Source organism: Acromyrmex echinatior, chromosome 4 (genome assembly GCF_024713525.1).
Source record: "Acromyrmex echinatior isolate Ae372 chromosome 4, ASM2471352v2, whole genome shotgun sequence".
Taxonomy (NCBI): Eukaryota; Metazoa; Arthropoda; class Insecta; order Hymenoptera; family Formicidae; genus Acromyrmex; species Acromyrmex echinatior.
In genome coordinates this window covers 14,671,797-14,692,215 of record NC_141855.1, presented here as the reverse complement: position 1 = coordinate 14,692,215, position 20,419 = coordinate 14,671,797, and the positions used below count along the sequence as shown (strand labels likewise).

Below are 20,419 nucleotides of genomic sequence, written 5' to 3'. Positions count from 1 at the left end.
TGGATAGCAATCTCATATAAGCATTTAGTAACGAAAAGTGACCATTTTGCAATATTAACAATTTTGATAGGGCATGGAGAAAACGATTTTGTTAAAGTATCTAAAATTTTAAATACTTTAGCAAAGCCATTTTTTTTAGAACGAAAAATAAATCAAAGAAAATAATTTTAGATGTTAATTAAGATACCAACATTTCTTCGAGCGACGAATCGACATCTTTGTTTTATCTTTCCGCTGAAAGAAAAAATGTAGCAATTCTACAGAGTTATTTATGAATTTTCTGCAATGTTTATGTCGATCGTATTGGCCTATTCTATTATATTTTCGAGCTATAAATCGATCAACATCCTCGTCGGTGGGCATGTCCGGTGGACACGTAATCAAGCGACGATGAAACCGACCATCATTTTATCCCGAAAGTTTCGCAAAGGCTGTTTGGCACGAGGCGATGGCACAAGGGGTGAATCCGGCCGACACTGATTTAGAAGCTATAAGTCAGCACCGACGCGCAATTACCCCCCTTCGCCTGTCAGAGAGCCGGTTCGAGCACGGCTTTCGCCGCGGGATGCTTACCCTGATCCGACCCCACGGGCTTATAGCTTTTGAAAATGGCGAAAAATGTGAGCCGGGGGCCGCACTCTATGTCACCGTTTGCCGTGCAACCGAGGCTTCTCTCACCCGTCTAAATGCAAACGTTATCATCACAACAATTTTGTTGCCGCTTGTTAACTGCGTCACGACGAGTAATCGATCGCCGAGGATGCATGTGAAATTCGAGAAAGGAGAATGTATCGATGGTCGATAGATAGCTTGGGATAGAAAGAGAAAAATGAAATTTTCTGATGCACTAGAAACTCGCCGAGGAACCAATTTCTACCAGGCGAAGTTCCATTTTGCTGTACGCGTCAGTTTTGCAGCAGAATGACGCGACTTTAAGCGACATATATATATATATATATAAAATAACAACAGTGTTACTAGTCTTGCTACGTAGAAATATGTAATTTGGACATTACATCGTTTTTAAATTTTCTACATATATTTAGAAATGTTTATTTTATATAATGCTTGGGTTAAATAAAAGTCATTTATTTTTTTTTATTAAGACAGTAATTTGATCGTGCATTTGCTAAAAATAATGTATCTTATATTATTCATTTTTAAAATTTTAATGATTTAACTATAAAACGCTATTGAGGCGATATTGAATAATACAGTACTGATATCTAAATTTTACATATAAGAAAATAGGCCACTCATAATATAACACAAGTTTTTCGTACACTTACACTTTTAATATTTAAACAGAATTTTTATTATTTAAACTTTTTAGATCTTTATAAACATAATTAATCTTATTGACTAAAAAGGAAAGAAAGAAAAGCTTACTAGCAAAATGATATGCAGTATACAGTTCAATTGTGTATCTATATGTGTGTGTGTGTGTGTATGAGGGTATCTCGTTATACTTAAATAAAACATAACATAAAATAATATAACACAAAACTGCTTAAAAATTGAAATCACTTATTACGCTTTCTATTATAATACTAACTATCAAGGAATCTAAATTGATAACAAATAGAATTTTCAAAACCTTATCTTTGCTTGTTCTAGCTTTTAATATGACAGATTGAACCTTCTAAGTCCACTACAGTCGTAACTTATTGTTAGTATTTAATATCTCATTACAGGTACATAAGAATTACATAATAAGCGTTCTAGGATTAATAAGAAAGCAATATATGATCTGTCAATCTGCTGAAACAGTCATCTCATTCAGTTCTACGCTAGTCTTTGACTGGAGTTTTTGACAATCTCCTCTATACTTTCCTTTTCAAATTTTCAGTATCTTTAATTGTATTATTTTAAAATTAATAGCAAAATTTTCTTTGAGCTCTTTAAATTTTCCAGTAGTTTATTCTCGGCAAGAATAATCACGTGTCACAAAGTATCCTTTTAAAGTTTTAAATTTTCTGATTCTCTTCTCTCTACTCTTGTATCGCAATATTTAATAAAGAAATTGGATACACGTTGCAAATTTAACTCGATAACCATTATCGCGGTAATGGATTTCTGGCGATGGATGCGATGCGTCGAGTAGGACGAGCTCATTCTGAATTCGGTGGAATAAGAGCTCGAGGTGCTGCGAACATCTCGGGTGCATGGCGGACGGCTGCGCAAAGTAAAGGCTTTGACCAAGACTCGGTATGTAAATACACTTTGCGGCCTTCTCTGCGATGACGTTGGTCCGCGCTACCACTCCTGCAGATGGTACGAGTTCCCTATGGATTCCTCGTAACACCCGCATTCCAATACGGAACAGCCGTAGAACTACCTCGCGGGGCTCTGGAAGGTTCGAACAAGGACAAGAGAGCCAGGACCGTGTGCCACGTTATCCGGCTTTCCTACGTCTGGATAACTGAGACGCTTGCGGTCCATGGCGACTCGCATGACACGATATTACAATGTAATCCTGCTCTATGAAGCCAAGTTTATTTATAAACTATACTTTATACTGAGATTCATATGCAGAAAACAATGATAATTATTTATAACATGAGAAATATAGGAATTAGTTAAAAAGTAGCCTAAGTAGTTAGGAGAGCAAGTTTAAATTAATTTTGGAATCATTAAATCATTTCAAATCAAATCTAATTGTTATACCTATATGTATAATAAATCTTCTATAATACAACGTAAGCAATTTCAAACAAACGTTTTGCAGAAAGCTAGACCAATATTCGTAAGTAATTAACAAATCAATCTAATAATATTTGAAATATTCGTCAACGCTTGCAATTTTAATTCTTTGCATCTAGATCACAAGCTTGCATACTTAGCAGACTTCGCGGGCTCTTGTAACCGCTTGCCTATAGAGAAGTAATCACGGGGGAAGTTTAATTGGGACTTCGTTCGTAATAAGTTTTCGAAGTATTCGACGGTACATGGAAGCCTTCGTGCTTCAGACTCCCCTCCGATTGCGCGCCCGCTTTTTGAATTCACAATCGATAATTCGGTGCAGCGTAATATCCGCCCTAGAGGCGACCGGGTAATTCGCTCGGTCGTCTCGCAATTCCATTTACACTACGGCTTAACCCAAGGTTAATTCGATAGTAACATTAATCGTCGCGCTAACAACGATCGCTCTAACTAAACTGAAATTTTAGCAAATCGTGATGTGTACATAGATAACAAAATCATCTTTGTTTGAGTCTAAATTATATCGAAATTTTCATTCGTTAATCGCCAAAATGATTAATGCAAAAAATTAAAAATTTGTCCAAAGAAACGTAGAATGCAATAAAATATTGATTTACACTCTAAATTTTTGGAAGTGAAATTTTATTCTAAGAAAAATGATAATTGCGCCAGTCTGGCAAGAATAGTAAATTTCGCTTCACTCCTTCAAGGAGTGAATTTTCTAACTTAACAAGGTCAATTTTAATGATTAATATCTTGCTTCGCTAGGCAAAATGACGCTTTTTTTCTACCAAATTCATTCATTTTGTGGAAAAAACATCGAAATGAGCCTAATTTGAATGAGAGGGAGAGTAAGATTATTTATTTCGCAGAGAGAAAGAGAGAGAGAGAGAGAGAGAGACTAGATTGAAAATTGACTCTCGCTTGAAGTCATTCTTCATTCTCTAAGCATGAAAAAATTCACTCCTGCCAGATTGGTACCATTACCATTTTTTTGGAACTTTTGGGAATGAAATTTCATTCCTAAAAATTTAGAGTGTAAAAAAAGTTTATTATAACATTAGAATGCTGCCAATAGTATCCCGCTAAAACTGTCGAAGATGTCACTTTGGTATTGCCTATCTTTATTTTTATTCCTTGATTAATGAAAAGTTATTTTGATATTATTTGTATCGTTAGGTTTGTATTATATTCCCATATTTTCAATATTCTATACTGATGTACAGTTAATACAAAAAAGAAAAAAATTGGAATGGTTAGCGGAGCTAACTGTCAAAATGACAGTTTTAGTGTTAAGTCATTGTTCAATGGATCGATAAGCTGATAGAAGACATATTAAGTTTATGTAGACTTGAGACTTGAAAACTGTAATAAGAAAATAGATGAATACGCGATTGAAAAGCCCATTAGTCGAGACGATATAGGTACTTGTGAGACATTGAACGACGTCAGTACTTATTATCGAGCTGTAAAGACCATGAAATAACGAATGAGCTAAATACTATCGAGGGTTTGGTTAAATCGAGCGGAAGACTCGAGAAACCATTTTTTACGCTTTTTTCTCATGTCTTTTCTTTCATATTTCAGTCTAATTGCTTACGTTTAACGGACGAAGCTCTTCGGTCACGTGTCCTCGACGTTGCTTGAATCGCTTCGCCGTAAAGTTTCCTCTGTGCGTCTCGTCGCGTTTAACAGTCGGAGAAATGTGCATTTGCGGTGCTGCAGCTTACGAGACTTTAATGTCCATTCTCGCACACATTCGTGGAACAGCTCACTGCTTCTCATTGCAATGCACTGTTGCTTCGGTCATTGAGATTATGCATCTGTACCGAACCGTAGAAAGGACGCGGGGAAGGTATATAGAAATTACATTGTCGACGTTGTACAATATTAGCGAGATACGAACATTACAAGATCGTTTTCAACCTTCTCTTCTTGCAATTTACGTGATCTAGTTAAATCTAGTTATCGAACATCATAAAGGCACATGTACACAAATCTAAAAAGATATCAATTCACAGAATTTAACACTCGGAACGTACACTGATAATTACAATAATGATTAAAATTCATCACTCCTAGAGTCGATCGGTGTTTTCTCATGTCAAAATGCAGTCCGAATGTCGTTCGCTCTCGCGTTGCTTATTGGAATCTCACCAGGTCAAAGGACATCGGTAGACTGTCGCGCGGTGAATCGCATATAGTTGCCATCGGCACAGCATAGTTTTAACAATAATACTACGTGACGCACGAGCGAAACAGAAGAATCGTGCGCCTCGTCGCGTCGCTCGGTTGATGTAACGATGTCGGGAGCAACCGTGACGGGCGCGGCCTTCCGGATACGACCGGATGTTGGACGAAGTCCATTACGAGTGGTAATCCTCTGCACAAAATCGCGTCGCACAGTTCCCCGAATTCGATAGTAAATCGTGGCGAGCATTGCATCGTGCCGCTTTTTCCCTTGGCACGACAAAGTTATTTGACAAATTTAATAATTAGTTTAAATAAAAACGATTAAATAAAAACAATAAAACAATTTACTTATGTTATTACTGGAGTCCCGATCTTGGATAGCCATCTTTCGAAAATGTGACTCTACATCGAAATTGATATAAATGAAAATTGTTGTAAGTTTCGAGAAAATATGTAACAATATGCGCAAAGCGTGTTTATTTAATGAATTAAAGGTCTGAAAAATTACAAGTTCATTTATCTTGTGTTGCTTACGTAACTGCTTACTTCGCTTAACATAGATTTCATTTATCTTCTGTTTAATTTACGCGTTTTTTCCAAGATCATTTACTATGCATCTTAACGATCTTATCAGACGTCTAGCAAAAAAATCGCAATCTCACTATCGAAACCTAGATATTCTAAAAAATTCGATTAGCGCTTATATGTTGTCGTATTTCTAGACCAACAAAGATGAGAAACAAATTTAAAATTTTAATTAGAAATACACAGAAGCAAAAAAAAAGACAACGTGTCACAGAAAGCGTGAGCATTGTGGTTTCAATTTGATAGCTTCTATGGATTATCGCGCATTTATTCCATTGCTACGGTGTTGTACGTTTATATAGGTGCCGCGCTGACGACGCGCACACCATCACGAAACTTTATGACAATAGATCGAACGGGCACGAATAGCCGGCAGGAAGTGCTCCTCGTCTGATTTGTGTGAATGGGTGTGCGTGCGACCGTATGTTTTGCTCTCTGTCGTACATTGCACGCAAGTAACGAAGCGGATCGCCCCGCAGTTCCATATCTATATGACGAATGTATGTGCAGAATATCACATCTTCCTTCATCTTCTGAATTTTCCATTCTTTTGTTGATTGAATAAGTAAGGAGAGAGCCAATATAATGGAGACTAAATCTTAAGACACTCTTCTCGGAAAGTTGAGAGGTCCCAGGTTCGAATCCTAGCTGAAGTAATATTTTTCGCAATAGATTTCTTTCTTTCTTTCTTTCTATTTTAATTTAGAGGAAATTCTTAGCGTTTCTTAGCGTCAGAACGATTAAAAAATGTTATCGGCTTGCAATTATATCTGGAATAAATTGATTTAATAAAAGAATATATAATGTATTATTTGTAACATTTAAAATTTGATCGATCTTGGCTTTCTTTATCGTATTTGATGTATTCACATATACGTGCTTAAAATTCTTAATATGTCTGTAAATCTTAGTGTTTAATAATACTTTTATAAGTAAATTCTAAAAATACATTTTTCAATTATATAAATTGTGATACCGCTTATACTATCAGACTTGAAACGCATAACTGCATGCTGACGCTTTCAGTCATTAACTGAAGTTAAAATAATAATATCACAATTAAATTGATCGTCAATAATGTCATGAGCAATTCAAAACCTGTGAAGAACTTATTACAATAAATATTATCCCAACCAGGATTTCTTTGTTAATTTTGAATAATTTTACGAAATCTTGCAGCTCGCGGATTATTTTGAAATATTACTACAAAAAAAATATTAGTGTGGATTTAACACTGTATGGTATCTATATAATTCTTACGTGTTGATGTTAATGTTAATATGGTGTAGATTTAAACCTATGGTGTTAAATCTACATTTGTTATTGTTGTTAATATTAACACCAACATAGTAAAAATTTATAGATATCGCATGATGTTAAATCCATACCGATAGTTTTTATAGTAATTCTAATATGAAGCTAATATCCAAAAAAAGCTTTAGATTTAACTTTTTCCTATTTTTCTGTCATTTATTTTAACTCATGACGTTCGTTGAGATCTACTTTTAGGACTTTGAAATTATAAAACTATGGACTACGAATGATAAATGATGTTCGAATAAAAATGTCTTTTTGCGATTAATCTCAAATGGATTTCTCTTTAGCGAAAGTTTATATTGAACGCTCGTTACATAAAGATATAATGTGAAAAATTTAAGAATTTGTAAAATATTCGTGGAAAATTGAAGGATAACCGAGATACGAAGCACTTGAATCGCGTCCTGTATTTTTATAGGAAATAGAGAAAAAGCAAAAAAAAAAAAAAGAAAACTTGACATCGATCAATTCGATTACTCGTGCACTTAAAATTCTCTCAGTATCAGCAGCGTCATGAAGGAAAAAAGTCAGATGTCCTTGTGTTCTCGAGACGAATTTTGTACGTTCTGCGCAGATTCTATATGCGGCCATTTAAACATTTGTACCGCGATAATTTTGAAGTGAGCTCGAAATACCAAAATGAGTACTTGCCAAATAAAAACATGTAAAATAGTCATTTGAAAGAAGAATTAAAAAATATATATTTTTATAAATATATAATAATTATAAATTTCGCTTCCAAAAACAGAAAGTGTTAATATTAAAGTGGGAAGAAGCTTGCAGAAAATCAGTTTTTATTATGATAAAAGATAAAACCAAATTAATTATATTATATATTGTATAAGCAAATATAACTAAAAACATAAAAATAAGTAAAATGTTAATGATATAACATCTAATTCATATAACTTCAGCAACATAGCATATATGTCATGGTCTCATGTCTTCATTGACTGTTAGAAATGTATGCACAAGAACACATCTGAGTTCCATTACCATGGGCAGCGTTTCGCTCGTCCGCTGAAATGTGCGACGCTACTGAATAAAGTGACTGAAGTGTCACTTCCGGTGACGTTTTTATTTTTTTTCCAAGGGTGCGCCGCACAATAACGATAACGATAATCACCGAGCGATACGAATGGCCGCGTCTTATTTTATATTCATGGTATATTACGCAATGAAGGTGTGCGTAGTAAGCGGGGGATAGACGAGAGAAAATTGCAAGGCACGAAAATTGCGTGGATATTGTCCGATGTTGGAAATACGTTCATCGTTTTAGTCGAAATCAACGAATAAGGTCCGGTTTTACCACCCAGTCAGAAAGGAGATATTGATATGACGTTCATTCGATCGTCGAAGAGGTTGACAGCTGGTTAATTGATTTCAACGTCGAACTGTTGAATCGACTTCTTTTTAGTTAAATAATAATTAGCAAATATAGACATACGCAGTCAAATGTATATATATATATATATATATATATATATATATATATATACTTATTATGTATTTACACTATTTCAATTATTTCAATTTCAAACAGATATAAAAGTTATGTTATGTCATTATCCAAAATAAGTCGGTTTTTTCAATACATTTGATTATCAATTTGTTCGACGTGCACTGAGAAAAAAATATATATCCTAAATTTTAATAAATATTCATTTGAATAGTACCAACTAAATATTTATTAAATATAAAAATATATATTGTATTTATTTGATACAAGAAACATTAATTTGATTTAACAATCACTTCTTTTTATTAAATAAATATTTATTTATTGTAAGTAAATGTTTTGTTGGGACAGTATTCAAATAAATATTTAAGAGTTTAGAATATTTTTTTCTTAGTGTAGAATAAATGCCTTTTCTAACTGGGATTGCAAGCATCAGATGTATATCACATAGCTAATTGCTCACATAGCTAATTGACTAATTTAAAATAATATAATCTCATTGGTAAAATAATTAAAAATTACTAGGAATCGATCGATGTAAGTGATGTGTGCAATTGAATTGTGTGCAAGTGTGCCGCTCTTGCATCTTGGCGTTATAATAGTTAATGATCGTTCAATTGACCAATCAGGATAAAGAAATTTATAAAGATACGTTTTATTAAAATTACGTTCATCCGTTTTTTATCGTACGACAAATTTTTCAAGCCTGTCAATATTGACTGCAGACAGAGAGATTCGAAAACCTCTATCCTGCAGCCAATCAACAGGTTAAAAAGTTTGTTGTCGTATGATAAAAAACAGAATGTAATATTATATTAGACTTAAAGCAACTAACTGGTTAATCGAACTTTTTCGTGAAGTATTTGTGCAGCGTTCAGATCGACTCTTACATAACGCTTAGCATAACGCATAGAACATAAAAGAATGAACCAATCAAAATTCCTAGTAAATTTATATATAAAAGTAAGGTCGTTTCCACAGTGAAATGATGTCGAAATGACTATTGAGAACTTGTTGATATTTGATAGTATTTCGATGTCGAAATCGATCTAAAGTTTGATTTTATTTCAATGTCAGCTTTTCGACATTAATTGGACGTCGTATCAACTGTATATTTCTGACTGGGCAATGATTAGATTTAATGGGCTAAGATTAATTTTAATTTCGGTTTAACTTTCTGTTTATCTTTTTTCAATTTTTAGAGTTAAAAAAAGATAAAGCGTAAATAGAACTGAGATTAATCTTACCTTGTTGAAACTGGATCTAAATTGAATTTAGTCATAGGTTAATTTTAATTTATTGACGACATAATATTAAACAGTGGTGATCAAAATCAATAAAAGCGTTAGCAGATAATAACGCACAATCGAAAGATGTGACTCGAGCGAGTATATATGCTGTTATATGATAAAATCCACTGATCTGATTCATAGTTTACGATATATGCATAATACATAATTTTGCACGCATCGCTGAATCATAAAACAACAGGAGACTCCGCGTTCGTATGAAAACCAGCAGTATTTGTATATGTGATGGATTAATTCAGTTTTGTCTAACACTATTCATCACGCATTCTATTTTCGCGGCGGATAGTTCGTCGATTTGAACAGAAAAATATTGAGATTCGGCGGCCGGAGTACTAGTCGCGAGGCAAACTCGGGGTTCAAATTGAAGTAATTAAAACCCGGGTACGCGGGGGTCAGGAAAGTTGGCTATTGTCAGTCGAGAGCGTGCGCCTTGTTAAATTTCTCGGTCGAGCGAGATCCTTCGTCGCAAGTGGAGCGAAACGGATGGCCAATGGCCAATGATGATTCTAAAACTCTCTCTTCATTCCCTTGCCCCTCCCTCCGTCGAGTCACCCACGATGCGCTTCCGATTCCCTTTCTGTCTCCTTTTTAAAAGCTCCTCTTTCCCTCGTTTACTTTTTTTCTCGTAAAGTTCGTGACTCACTGGCAGTCCTTTCTTGGAAAGGGGATTAAAAAAAAGAGACACTAAGGGATATATCTTTCAAGTTCGAAATTTTTCAGTATCCTTGTTAGTATCGGGACGACTGAACAGTTTTGTTACTATTAGTAGAAAATATGTTAATCTTTCTTCAAATCATTTATTTTTCTTAGATTCATCGTCCTGCAAGAAGATTTATCGAAAAATATAAAATTAAAATATATTTATATCTTAATTATATATGTATTAGTGATTATACCTGGAAAAAATTCAATAAATTAGCAAAATTGATATTTTTTAACAGAAACCAAGTATTGTGTTAATGTAAAGAAATTTAGCTGCTTCTGCAAAATACACGCTTTTTCAGCTTTTTAAATAATATAATAAAAATATTTATTTACATCAACTAAACAGTTGATGTAACTAAATATTCATGTTTGGTAAATTTTAACCAAATATTTTGTTATAGCAAAATTTTGGTTCACAGAACAAAACAATTTTTCTAATGTAACAGTGGATTACTAATTTGTTTTATGAAATTTAAAACGAACAAAAATATTTGTTTATATCAACTGAATTGTTTGGTATAAAAAAATATTTGAAGCTGAAAAGTATTGAGCAGAAGTAACAAAATATTTTGTTATATAACCAAAAACCATATAGCTGTTAAAAATATCTTAACTAAACAACAATACAGTTTTGTTGAAGATGCTGAAAATTTTTTTCCTAGATATACATCAATGGTTGTATTAACGTAATCTATTATAATTTTTATTGAATATCCTTTAGTTAGCTATTTTTCTGATTTTAAAGTCGTCACTTTAAAAATATAATTATAAATCTCTATATAATTTCTATATAATTAGTGATATAATAAAGATTACGTGATTGATGTTTGATTGTAATTAAAAAATCCCCTCTGAGATAAAGAAGTCAACGGAAATACGAAGCGTCTGAGAAAAACGGGTTAATCGTGTATCTTTGGCGTGCCTGTCTAGATGCCACTGTGCTACATGTAAATATTTAGCAAAACGCTCGCGCGAATAGTGCTTCACGTTTCGTATGCCGGCGTGCATGCAGGAAAAAAAGGTTAAATAAATATTAAAGACAAACAGAGAAGAACGGGATTTGAAGCATGCGGCAAACCCGACCGACGCATATCGTTCTTTTGAATCTGGACTTTTTCTTTCTTTCTTTCTTTCTTTCTTTCTCTCTCCTCTCTCTTTTCTTTCTTTATCTCTCTCGTTTACTTTCGACCTGTACCCCCGAGGCAAAAAAATCCCAACTACGATTTTAGTCACGATGTCACCCTGATGCCTCGTTGCCTCGTAATGACTCTTCGTTCGTTGACACGATATAATTTGAATCGTGATATTCTCGCGGAAAAACGAAAAGAAAATTATGGTAGGGAGATACGTCGTACCAAGGAAGATGTATCGCGAATGAGGCGAGTTTTGCTTTTTTCTCTCCCTCTTTTTTTCTCTTTCCTACCGTTGTTGCCGCGAGTCTAAGGCGCGTTTTCTGTCGTAAGCAGAAGTACTGTCAGAGGACATCCGGCGTCCGTGATACGTTTCCAATATTTCATCGGCTCGTTTGCGTTATTTTGCTAGACAACTCGTCGATGCGAGATCGTCGGCTCTATGGTTCAGCTTCAGGTATCCATGCTTTTTATTTGCCATTGTCATTTTGTTTCTTTTTTTATAGGATCACTTTACATATTATTACCTATGTAATAATGTAAAATGCCATTTGCAATGGCGTTCGGCTTGTTAAATCGAGAATAGAATCGAGAAATATCGGAAGTGTCAAGCACCGTAGGACATTTTTGTTTCCAACATGAAGAGAAATATATGTTCCGCGGGTTACTTATCTCTTCTATATTGATAAGAGATTATTATTAATCTATATATATATATATATATATATATATATATATATATATGCGAATAACATTATTAACATTACAGTTATTACGTGCACGTATTTAATGGAGTTCAATGCAATGAGACTTGAGTGATCGATAATTGGTGCAGCGAAATACAGTATTAGTCGGTGCGCTGCGTTGCCAATGAATTAATTTGTCGTGTGTATGTGCGGGTGTATGTGTACATAGTGTGAGGGAGAGTAGGAGAGACAGAAATCGGACTGTTAATCCAATCTACACGCCAAATCAGGAATGATGGCCCGGTAACCGTTCGCGCCTTTTAATGATCCATACATTTTGATTCGAGGTAGGAACCCGGCGAGAAACTTGATTTCTACGTTACGTTGGATTAGTGAAACGTGGCGATCATTAGCAGAAAATTAGGTCCCGTAATTGAACGTTTGTCGAAATTTCCACGGGAATTGTTTGCGATTGAAGCATCCACGGCGGCTACACGGAGGTTAACCGTTCGCCGCATACAGGAAATGGGCGTTCTGCGCCGTGTCATCATGCGGTCGTATCGGTTACACGAACGTATTTGGCGCCAGTATGGAGGAACTTTGAGGGTCTATCGACAATTTCTTTCCAAGTACCGATCTCTCCTGCTTCTGTTAATTACTCGTCAAATCAGGACGAGTCAGGACTCTGAAGGGCGTCGCGGGCTTTAAAGCCGCTAATCTGTTTGACATTCGTTTGCAAATGCGTTTCGTCGACAATTTTGGCGTATTTTGCAAAATTGGTGGTCATTGCGGTTTTTAATGCATCCGGTAAAATCTAAAAGTATAATGACAAGATGAAGAAAGCAATTGTTTACAGTCAAAAATTGCTTATGCACTTACTTCCGAACGTTCACTGAGCCATTTTGCGAAAGACCTGACGCTGTCCAGATGTGTTATGTCTTTCCAGACCACGTCCATCGTTTCTAGATCGGTCATCACGTTCTCACATTGTAGCCATTTTTCTCTCACCCGATTTTTGGGTGGTACAAACCGAAGCTTCCAGGGAATCGCGGTACCAAAGGCCATTGTTTTGCTTGGCTTACTCTCAGCTTTGGCATCTCTGATCAGATGCGTCTTGGTCATGGCAAGCTCACTTGCATCAAAACACTGTCTCGCTGCGGCAACATTGTTAGGTACCATCGGCATTTCTCTGATTGACATCTATCTCAAATATAATCGAATATTTTATTTTCTTATATCCCTTCGACGTAACGTAGAAAAATTTCCTTTTTGCTATGAATTTCTGACAGTCTCGAAAAAAAAGAACATATAAAAAAAAAACAATCTTACGATAATGAGATTTCTGTCATTAATTTAATTGTGTTTTTTCTATTGGAAGGAAATATCATTTTCTCCACGAGAGACTCGACGAGCTTTATTTGAGAAATGCGAACGTGCAATCAGGTCAGCCTTCTAGTACCGCGTTGAAGTTATAATTCAAATCCCGCGTTGTGTGGTTCACCGCTCAAAGTGCGTGTTATCGTTGTTACATCATGCATCGCATTATGATGTTACGCCGTTGTAGGACTATCGCGTGCACGCGCGAGAACGCATTTACGGAGCGCAATACACTATGCGTCTATGCACTTTGTTTCTATCTGTACCTCCATCGTTCTGCTGGCGTCGGCCGTAAAGTCAATTTCGAACATATCTCCTAGGATTTCCTCGTCGATGACTTTGTCGGTGCCGCTTAAACTACGCAGCCAGTCGCAGAAGTCACGGCATATCCTGTCCGTAATATTTCTGGTTCTCATCTCAAGAGTAGCCTCGGGATCGTAGCCTTTAAGATCGGCCGCCGTTAAAGGACGCCAAGTGACAACCTGTAACGATCAGCGGATTTCGGTATTAAGAAACCGAAGAAGCTCCTTTTGCATGGAGCTGTAAAAGCTGATTTTAGCTTACAAAACTAATAATGTTATTTCGCGTTGTCGATGTCGTACCTTGCGCCGCGGTTTCTTTAAAAAGAGAGCGTAAGGATTCGATCTGACTTGACCTACTTTATACTCATCTCCGTTCGAAATGTCTTTGGTTGTCGGGGGATGCACCTGCAGATACGTATAAAAGCTTACTTTCAACTAATAACTTTCGAACAGACAAAGCGTACTGTGTCCGAGTAATAGAATTCACAGTATTAAATGAGAGACTTATTTCCATTTTTGACTTATATAATCAATTTATTGAACATAAAAAATATATAACGTAGCGAGAATGTAATTTCCAATTAGTTTTAATTGATTTTTATTAAAAGAAATTAATTAGAATCATAAACATGAAAATATAATGTCAAAAATTTGAAAGTTACGAAAGTTCTTCTTTAAAAAAAACCAAATTCGTTATAGAATGTATTAGAATATCCGATAGCAGAATATATTTACATACGTACAATCAAATCGAAGGGAATCGTGCCTTCTTCTTCTTCTTCTTCTTCTTCTTCTTCTTTTTCTTCTTCTTCCTCTTTCTCTTCATAATACTCCACTTTCTTTATGACTTTTTTCGGGTACCAATTCGGCATACCCAATATTGGGGCGATAAGATTGTAGGAATCAAGCGGCAGGGCACGTTTCAGCAAACGAATATTGCAAGCGGGAGGCTGTTTTGTGGAGAAAACAAGGTCAGACGGGAATTTATCAGGATTCAAATAACATTGGGAATCCACTAGTAACTTCGTTAATCTCGCGACTAGTTTAGCGCGCTTTTTTGTCGCCGTCATGCTAGTGCTGTGTTGTTTTATCATTCGCGAAGAAAATTCGTTCGCCAAGCTCCTCAACATGGTCGTGGTCGACATGTCGTCGCGATTAGTTTTCTCTAAAAATCGCGAGACTTCAGCGATCGTCAAAAGCGGTAATTCCACGCGCCTCTCCGCTTTCACTGAGTCGGAGGAAGTCGACCCTTTCGCGGAATCTATCTCCTCCACGGGGATTACCTTTCCTTGCCCACCTTCCTCCTTGCCTCGAGGAATCTCGAACGTACGTCTCGTAGAATCCTTCGATAAATCCTTGATGCTCGCGTAACTGTATCCTCTCTTCAGCTCACCCTTTCGTGCAGATTCTACGATTGGCGATATCAGCTGTTGCTGCGACTTAACTTTCAAGAGGGCACTCGTGGTCTTCGTGAGTGTATCTTTCTTCTCGTCAGCCTTTTCAGATTTCTCGCTGGTTGTTTTAGATGGCGGTCTTTCCTTCGTTATTTCTTCGTCATCGTAATATTCATTGTCAGATTCTTCTTTCATCAAAGTCGCAGTCTTCATGAGAGCGATTCGCGACTCCATGATAATCGGTTTTTTGTGTCTCAAAGCTCGCAAAGGTTCCATGCTGGGTACCAAGATCGTAGGTAAGTGACAGGGCGCCATGTTTTTGTATTGGGATGAATCATTATCCAGTGGAGATGATGTCTCATCGTCAGAGGTATGCACCTCCGAGGACGAAATTTTTGATTGTTCAATGTCCGACGATATTGAAATCGAGCTGGAGGTGGCTTTCAAGCTCTTTGGATCTTTAGATAGCAGGCTTTCAGTGGGTTTCGGTGTTTTATCCTTAGATTGAATTGGATCGATCTGCATCGAAATCTCAGTATCTTCTTGCTCCATTTGAAGCGACGACGATGCTGATTTGCTTGACCCATCCTCAACCGTTTCCGGATATCTTAGAATTTCCTTTCTCTGAGAATATAATATCTTCCGCAATTCCTCGCGAAATTCCGGAAGTCCGTCGGAGCTGGACTCGCTATCGTCTTTTGCTTCAATTTCCGTTAGCAATAACGCTCGCGAGGAGACAGCTTCGGTTTCGTTCGCCTTCCGCAGGGATTTATGCATGCAGGATAAGCACCTATCACGGTTCTTGCGTCGAAAGCACGAAATCCTCGGAATAGCGTCTAGGAGTTTCGCTGAACGATTTTCCCAGGTTTCGTACTTAGCGAACTTTGTGCTAAAGGCGGACTTCGTCAATGATTTTGCGGGAACCATGGAGGATTTGTCGGAATTCAACTTTAACAGCTTATATTTAACGCCTTGCTCTTCGATATTTGCAGCCCACGTTTCTCTCAATCTTCTTTGCCTTTCGCGTGAGAAAGGAAATTCTGGGATGTGAGTCCTGGATTCAGGACTTTCGCTCTCAGCCACGTCTGACTCGTTTGTATCTATTATCGATCTGTCAGTGGAAGCGCGCGATCTCACCGACGTTTCCTCCCACACTTCGGGTTTGAAATTCAGATTTTTGTTAAGCGTCAAGCGCTTCAATGCCTTATATGCGCATCGTTGCGAGTAATTCAAGAATTCCTGCATTCTATTATCAATCGTCTGCTCCAATTGCGTTTGAAGATTAGGTAGTGCATCTTGTCATTCAGATTCATCGATAAGCTTTTTCCGAATTTCAAGAATCTGTAAATTCGATGACTGATTTATTACTTTTCCAGGTGTTCTTTTAACTCTATTTTGAGGTTGTAACGATTTTGGAAACGACGGTGCAATTTTTAAACTATTCATAGACTTCATCTCTTTTGTAGACTTTTTGCCAGAAGAAAATTTAAATTTCGACGTATAAACGTCAGATTTGAAATTGTATTGTTTGTCGAGTATATAATTTTTCTTATTTTTAGATTTGACTTTTGTAGTTCCACTTGTAGTTAAATCAACAGTATTGTCCAGATAACACTCCTTTTGTGGAATAGTAACCCTTTTGATCTTCTTACTCTCGACAGAAGTTATTCTGTTCTTATCTTTATCATATTTAGACGCATTCTGCACGTGTGGCAATTTGTTCAATTTTTCTCCCAGCGACACGTTTGCTCTCGGATCTTCCGTCAAATATCTTTCGATATCGTCGTCAAAAATTTTCACCATGGGTTCATATCTGTGAAAAGGACACGTCTTCTTTGAATATATTCTTCCATCTCTCGATCCGTCATGCGGTATGATAGAATTTTTGGAAGAAACATCAAGCGACTCTGGTTCTTTATACGAATCCACTTTTTTGATTGTAGATTTATTTTGAATAGTAACAAGTATGTGTTGTTCCTCTGCATTCGTCCTAGCAATTGTGATTGCATCATTTTTTGATGGTTTCTTTGGGGTGGGAGGAGAGATTTTAACTATTGGCTCTCTAGCGTTAGAAATAAAATTTTCGTTGTCTCTTATTGAAGAAATATCTGGCGCTTCGGAGGATTTCGGATCTACGAGAAGTACGTTTTCATCGAAGCTTCGAGGAACGGAAGAATCTATAATATCGCGAACGTCTGTTTTCAAATCGCGCAGAATAGGAATAATTGGAAGGTAGGGTGATTTTGGAAATGAGTTTCTTACTCTAATTAATCTTTTCTCTTCATCGTCGCAAAATTTCTTCCAGTATTCCTTCGGTTTAGGAAAAGGACGATCCCATCTGAAGCGAGGTTATACATTATACATGATAAGAAATTTTTCATTAATTTTTAATTCAATAATTTAATAAAATATATATTTATTTTAGGAACATTTTCTGTAAAATACTGTGCTTAATAAAGAAATTAATTAATTGACATAATAATAAAAAAAAATTTATTAAACTATATGATTAATAGTAAAATTTATCTAACGCTAAAATATTTTTATATTAAATATACATTATATTTTTATACACACTAATTTTGTATTATTCAACATACTTTGTTCCTTCCATAACACGTAGCTTTAAATAGTGATGCTTAGGTTGCTTCAATCTTGATGGATGAGACATTTTCAACAATTTTATAGTATTTTGTACACTATGTAATAGATCGATGAGTTTGTTTCAACGACGCAATTTTTTTATATTTAATTAAGCCACGATTCTCGGTATTCTGTAGTGATTGCCGATATGGACCAATATGGACTACTGTCAACTACTGAAGGTATTTAATTTCGTTATCGATCAAACAAATTCAGAGCATAGCGTAAATATCGCAGTCATCATGACAAGCTTCCGGGAACCAGGAAGAGATGGTAGTACTTTCCTTTAAAGCTTGTATTGATCGCGTACGTAGGTCGAGTTCTGTACCATCGACTGACGTTCATCGTGTTCTGAGATCCTTTTCGTTCTCTGAACATAAACCACGTTTTCGTGATTGTATCTATCGTGGATAATATCGTAAAGTTCTAATATTTATCTGAAAAAGATTCACGTGTTTGTTGGGGATTTTGCTCAAGATCTAACGGATGTTCCACAAGATGTCTTCACCATTTAAGTTTTGCGTTTTATGTACATACTTCCACAGGGATGATTGATATGCATAGTCATTTCGACTTAGCAAACCTATGAACCCGAACTCACTGCACTGCAGACATTCATATATATTTATATATCATATTTATATACACACGTTTTCATGTATGATGCGATAAGAAGAAGATTTGCTACATCTAAATACATATTTTTTTCAATAGTGCTAACTAAACATTTACTTACGGTAAATAAATATTTACTCAATAATAGAAAATATAGTTAAATCAATGGTTCTTGTAGCAAATAAATATAAATATTTACATTCAGAGTAAATATTTAGTTTATACTATTCAAATATTCAAATATTTATTAAAATTTTGTACTTTTTTAATTTTTAATCCTTACCGTACAAGGCCGAGTCACTAGTGATCGAACGATTCCTGTTCGTTTAAGTTTCTTTGAGTCTCTTTCGATAATTATTTTTCAAAATGAAATTTCAATATTTATTTTAGAAAGTTGAAAGCATGTTGGTGAATTTTTAGAAATTTTTTGAACCATTTTGAGGCGTGTTCGAATTCCCATCCGAGTGTTCTCTAGGTGTTATGTCATTCTTGTTTAATAGTTGGTAAATAACAAAGATGGAGTGATACCTGGGTGGTACTCAGGTAAGAATCTAAACATAGTCCTGATTAGGTGAAAAAAAATGAACGGATTCAGTGACCCAGTTTGGACAGATGAGGAATCAAATTGTACCTTGTATTGTAAGGGTTAATTCAACATATTGAAGAAAAATAGAAGCAAGTGTAGGAAGAATAAAAATATAACAAGAATGGAAATAAAAGAGCTTATTTTTTTTAATTTAATACAAATTATATACGTATAATTTTATTTCATACATATTTGTGTAATTTAATATACAGTCTCAAATATACGGTCTCAAAATTCGCATTCGGAGTACAGGATATGATACTTTATGCTAAAATAAACAACTTTTTCCTTTTACAAAATTACGTCTGACAAGTAGCTTTTACAGAAGAGTAGATTGAAATTATACGAGTAAACGCAAAATTATTTATCGAATATATTTTACTATAGGAAAAAGATGTTTGTTTTAGCACAGCAATAACTTTTTCTTTTAGCAAAATTGCGTCCGATAAGTAGTTTTTGTAGGAGAGCAGGTTGAAGTTAACAAATAAGCGCAAAAATTATTTATCGGACGCAATTTTGCTAAAGGTAAAAGTTGTTTGTTTTAGCATAAAGTATGTTCTGTACTCCGAATGCGCGAATTTTAGGACACTCTGTATATTAATAAACATTAATAATGTGATGACTTATATATCAAATTTACATCTATATCTTATATAGCATTTCAATGTTATTCACGATGAAATTCCGATTATCTTTAGAAAATATAAGCAATATAGAATATAATTTTAAAGTTTAGCAGAAATGAGAGAAGGAAAGAGATAGGATGGCAAAGAGAATACATCTCATGAAGTAATTATTTAGAGGCAAAAGGGACATCTTTTCACAACGGGGTATCGTATAGTTACGCAACTTCAGTATTAACTGCCGGCCAATAAGCTACAGCACATATTGCGCTCGCTTGCGACCACCGAGGAAGCTCGGAAACTTCCAATGCGCTCGCGCACGTGTGTATTTTGCAATAAATAGACGCATTGCGCTAACAATAAGTTACGTACGTAATTACGTACATAACTTACGCGAGGAGAAGCACACTAACGTTCGCACTATGGTACATTGACCTAACGATGGGACAAGGTACCAGTATGGCCGCCATCTTATTTCCGTTGTCTCAGCTGTCGCCAGTCTTCCGGTCGGGTGACTCGATGCACATTGCATTCGGCGAGGAGACAATTGGACGAAAATAATTATTTGCCGCATTGTAGTCCGAATCGGAATCACTTGTATATCTACGTCGAAATTTCGAATAAAGTTTTTGATCTGAATAATTATAAAATCGATGTTAGAAATAATAAAAAATTTTATTTTCAAGAATCGTAATTTATTCACAGGTCTCATAAAGTGCCAGTATGAAAAAAAGTTCGTCAAATTTGATAAAGAACGGTGGCAGTTTAGGGTCAACATTTGTATGTAACAT

At 35.6% G+C, this 20,419-nt stretch overlaps 3 protein-coding genes across 4 annotated transcripts in view; 1 reads left to right on the top strand and 2 right to left on the bottom strand.

Moving 5' to 3' along the window:
* Window positions 1–20,419, top strand: part of Scgdelta (sarcoglycan delta) — a 351,842-nt gene that overhangs the window by 68,172 nt on the left and 263,251 nt on the right. The gene's annotated exons all lie outside the window — the stretch shown is intronic.
* Window positions 12,125–16,457, bottom strand: LOC105148350 (uncharacterized; the record flags this gene model as incomplete). Its single annotated transcript, XM_087405135.1, has 5 exons — window positions 12,125–12,902; window positions 12,962–13,288; window positions 13,732–13,947; window positions 14,068–14,172; window positions 14,511–16,457. Coding segments are annotated over 5 exons (2,742 nt in total), but the record flags the coding sequence as incomplete, so codon positions are not given.
* LOC105148376 (uncharacterized) lies at window positions 16,450–19,805 on the bottom strand. The gene is made up of 2 exons (XM_087405384.1): window positions 17,762–19,805; window positions 16,450–17,499 (listed from the first exon to the last, which is right to left on the bottom strand). Exons 1-2 carry the CDS (start codon window positions 17,830–17,832, stop codon window positions 16,461–16,463), a joined length of 1,110 nt encoding a protein of 369 aa, XP_087261510.1. The 5' UTR covers window positions 17,833–19,805; the 3' UTR covers window positions 16,450–16,460.

What these genes read in the sequence shown, in the direction of transcription:
- LOC105148376 (XM_087405384.1), bottom strand. Translation starts at nt 17,832, where the DNA reads ATGTCTCATCCATCAAGATTGAAGCAACCTAAGCATCACTATTTAAAG. An exon ending in CGTGTTATGGAAGGAACAAA is followed by an intron (nt 17,500 to 17,761) that starts GTATGTTGAATA and finishes ACCTCGCTTCAG; the next exon opens with ATGGGATCGTCCTTTTCCTA.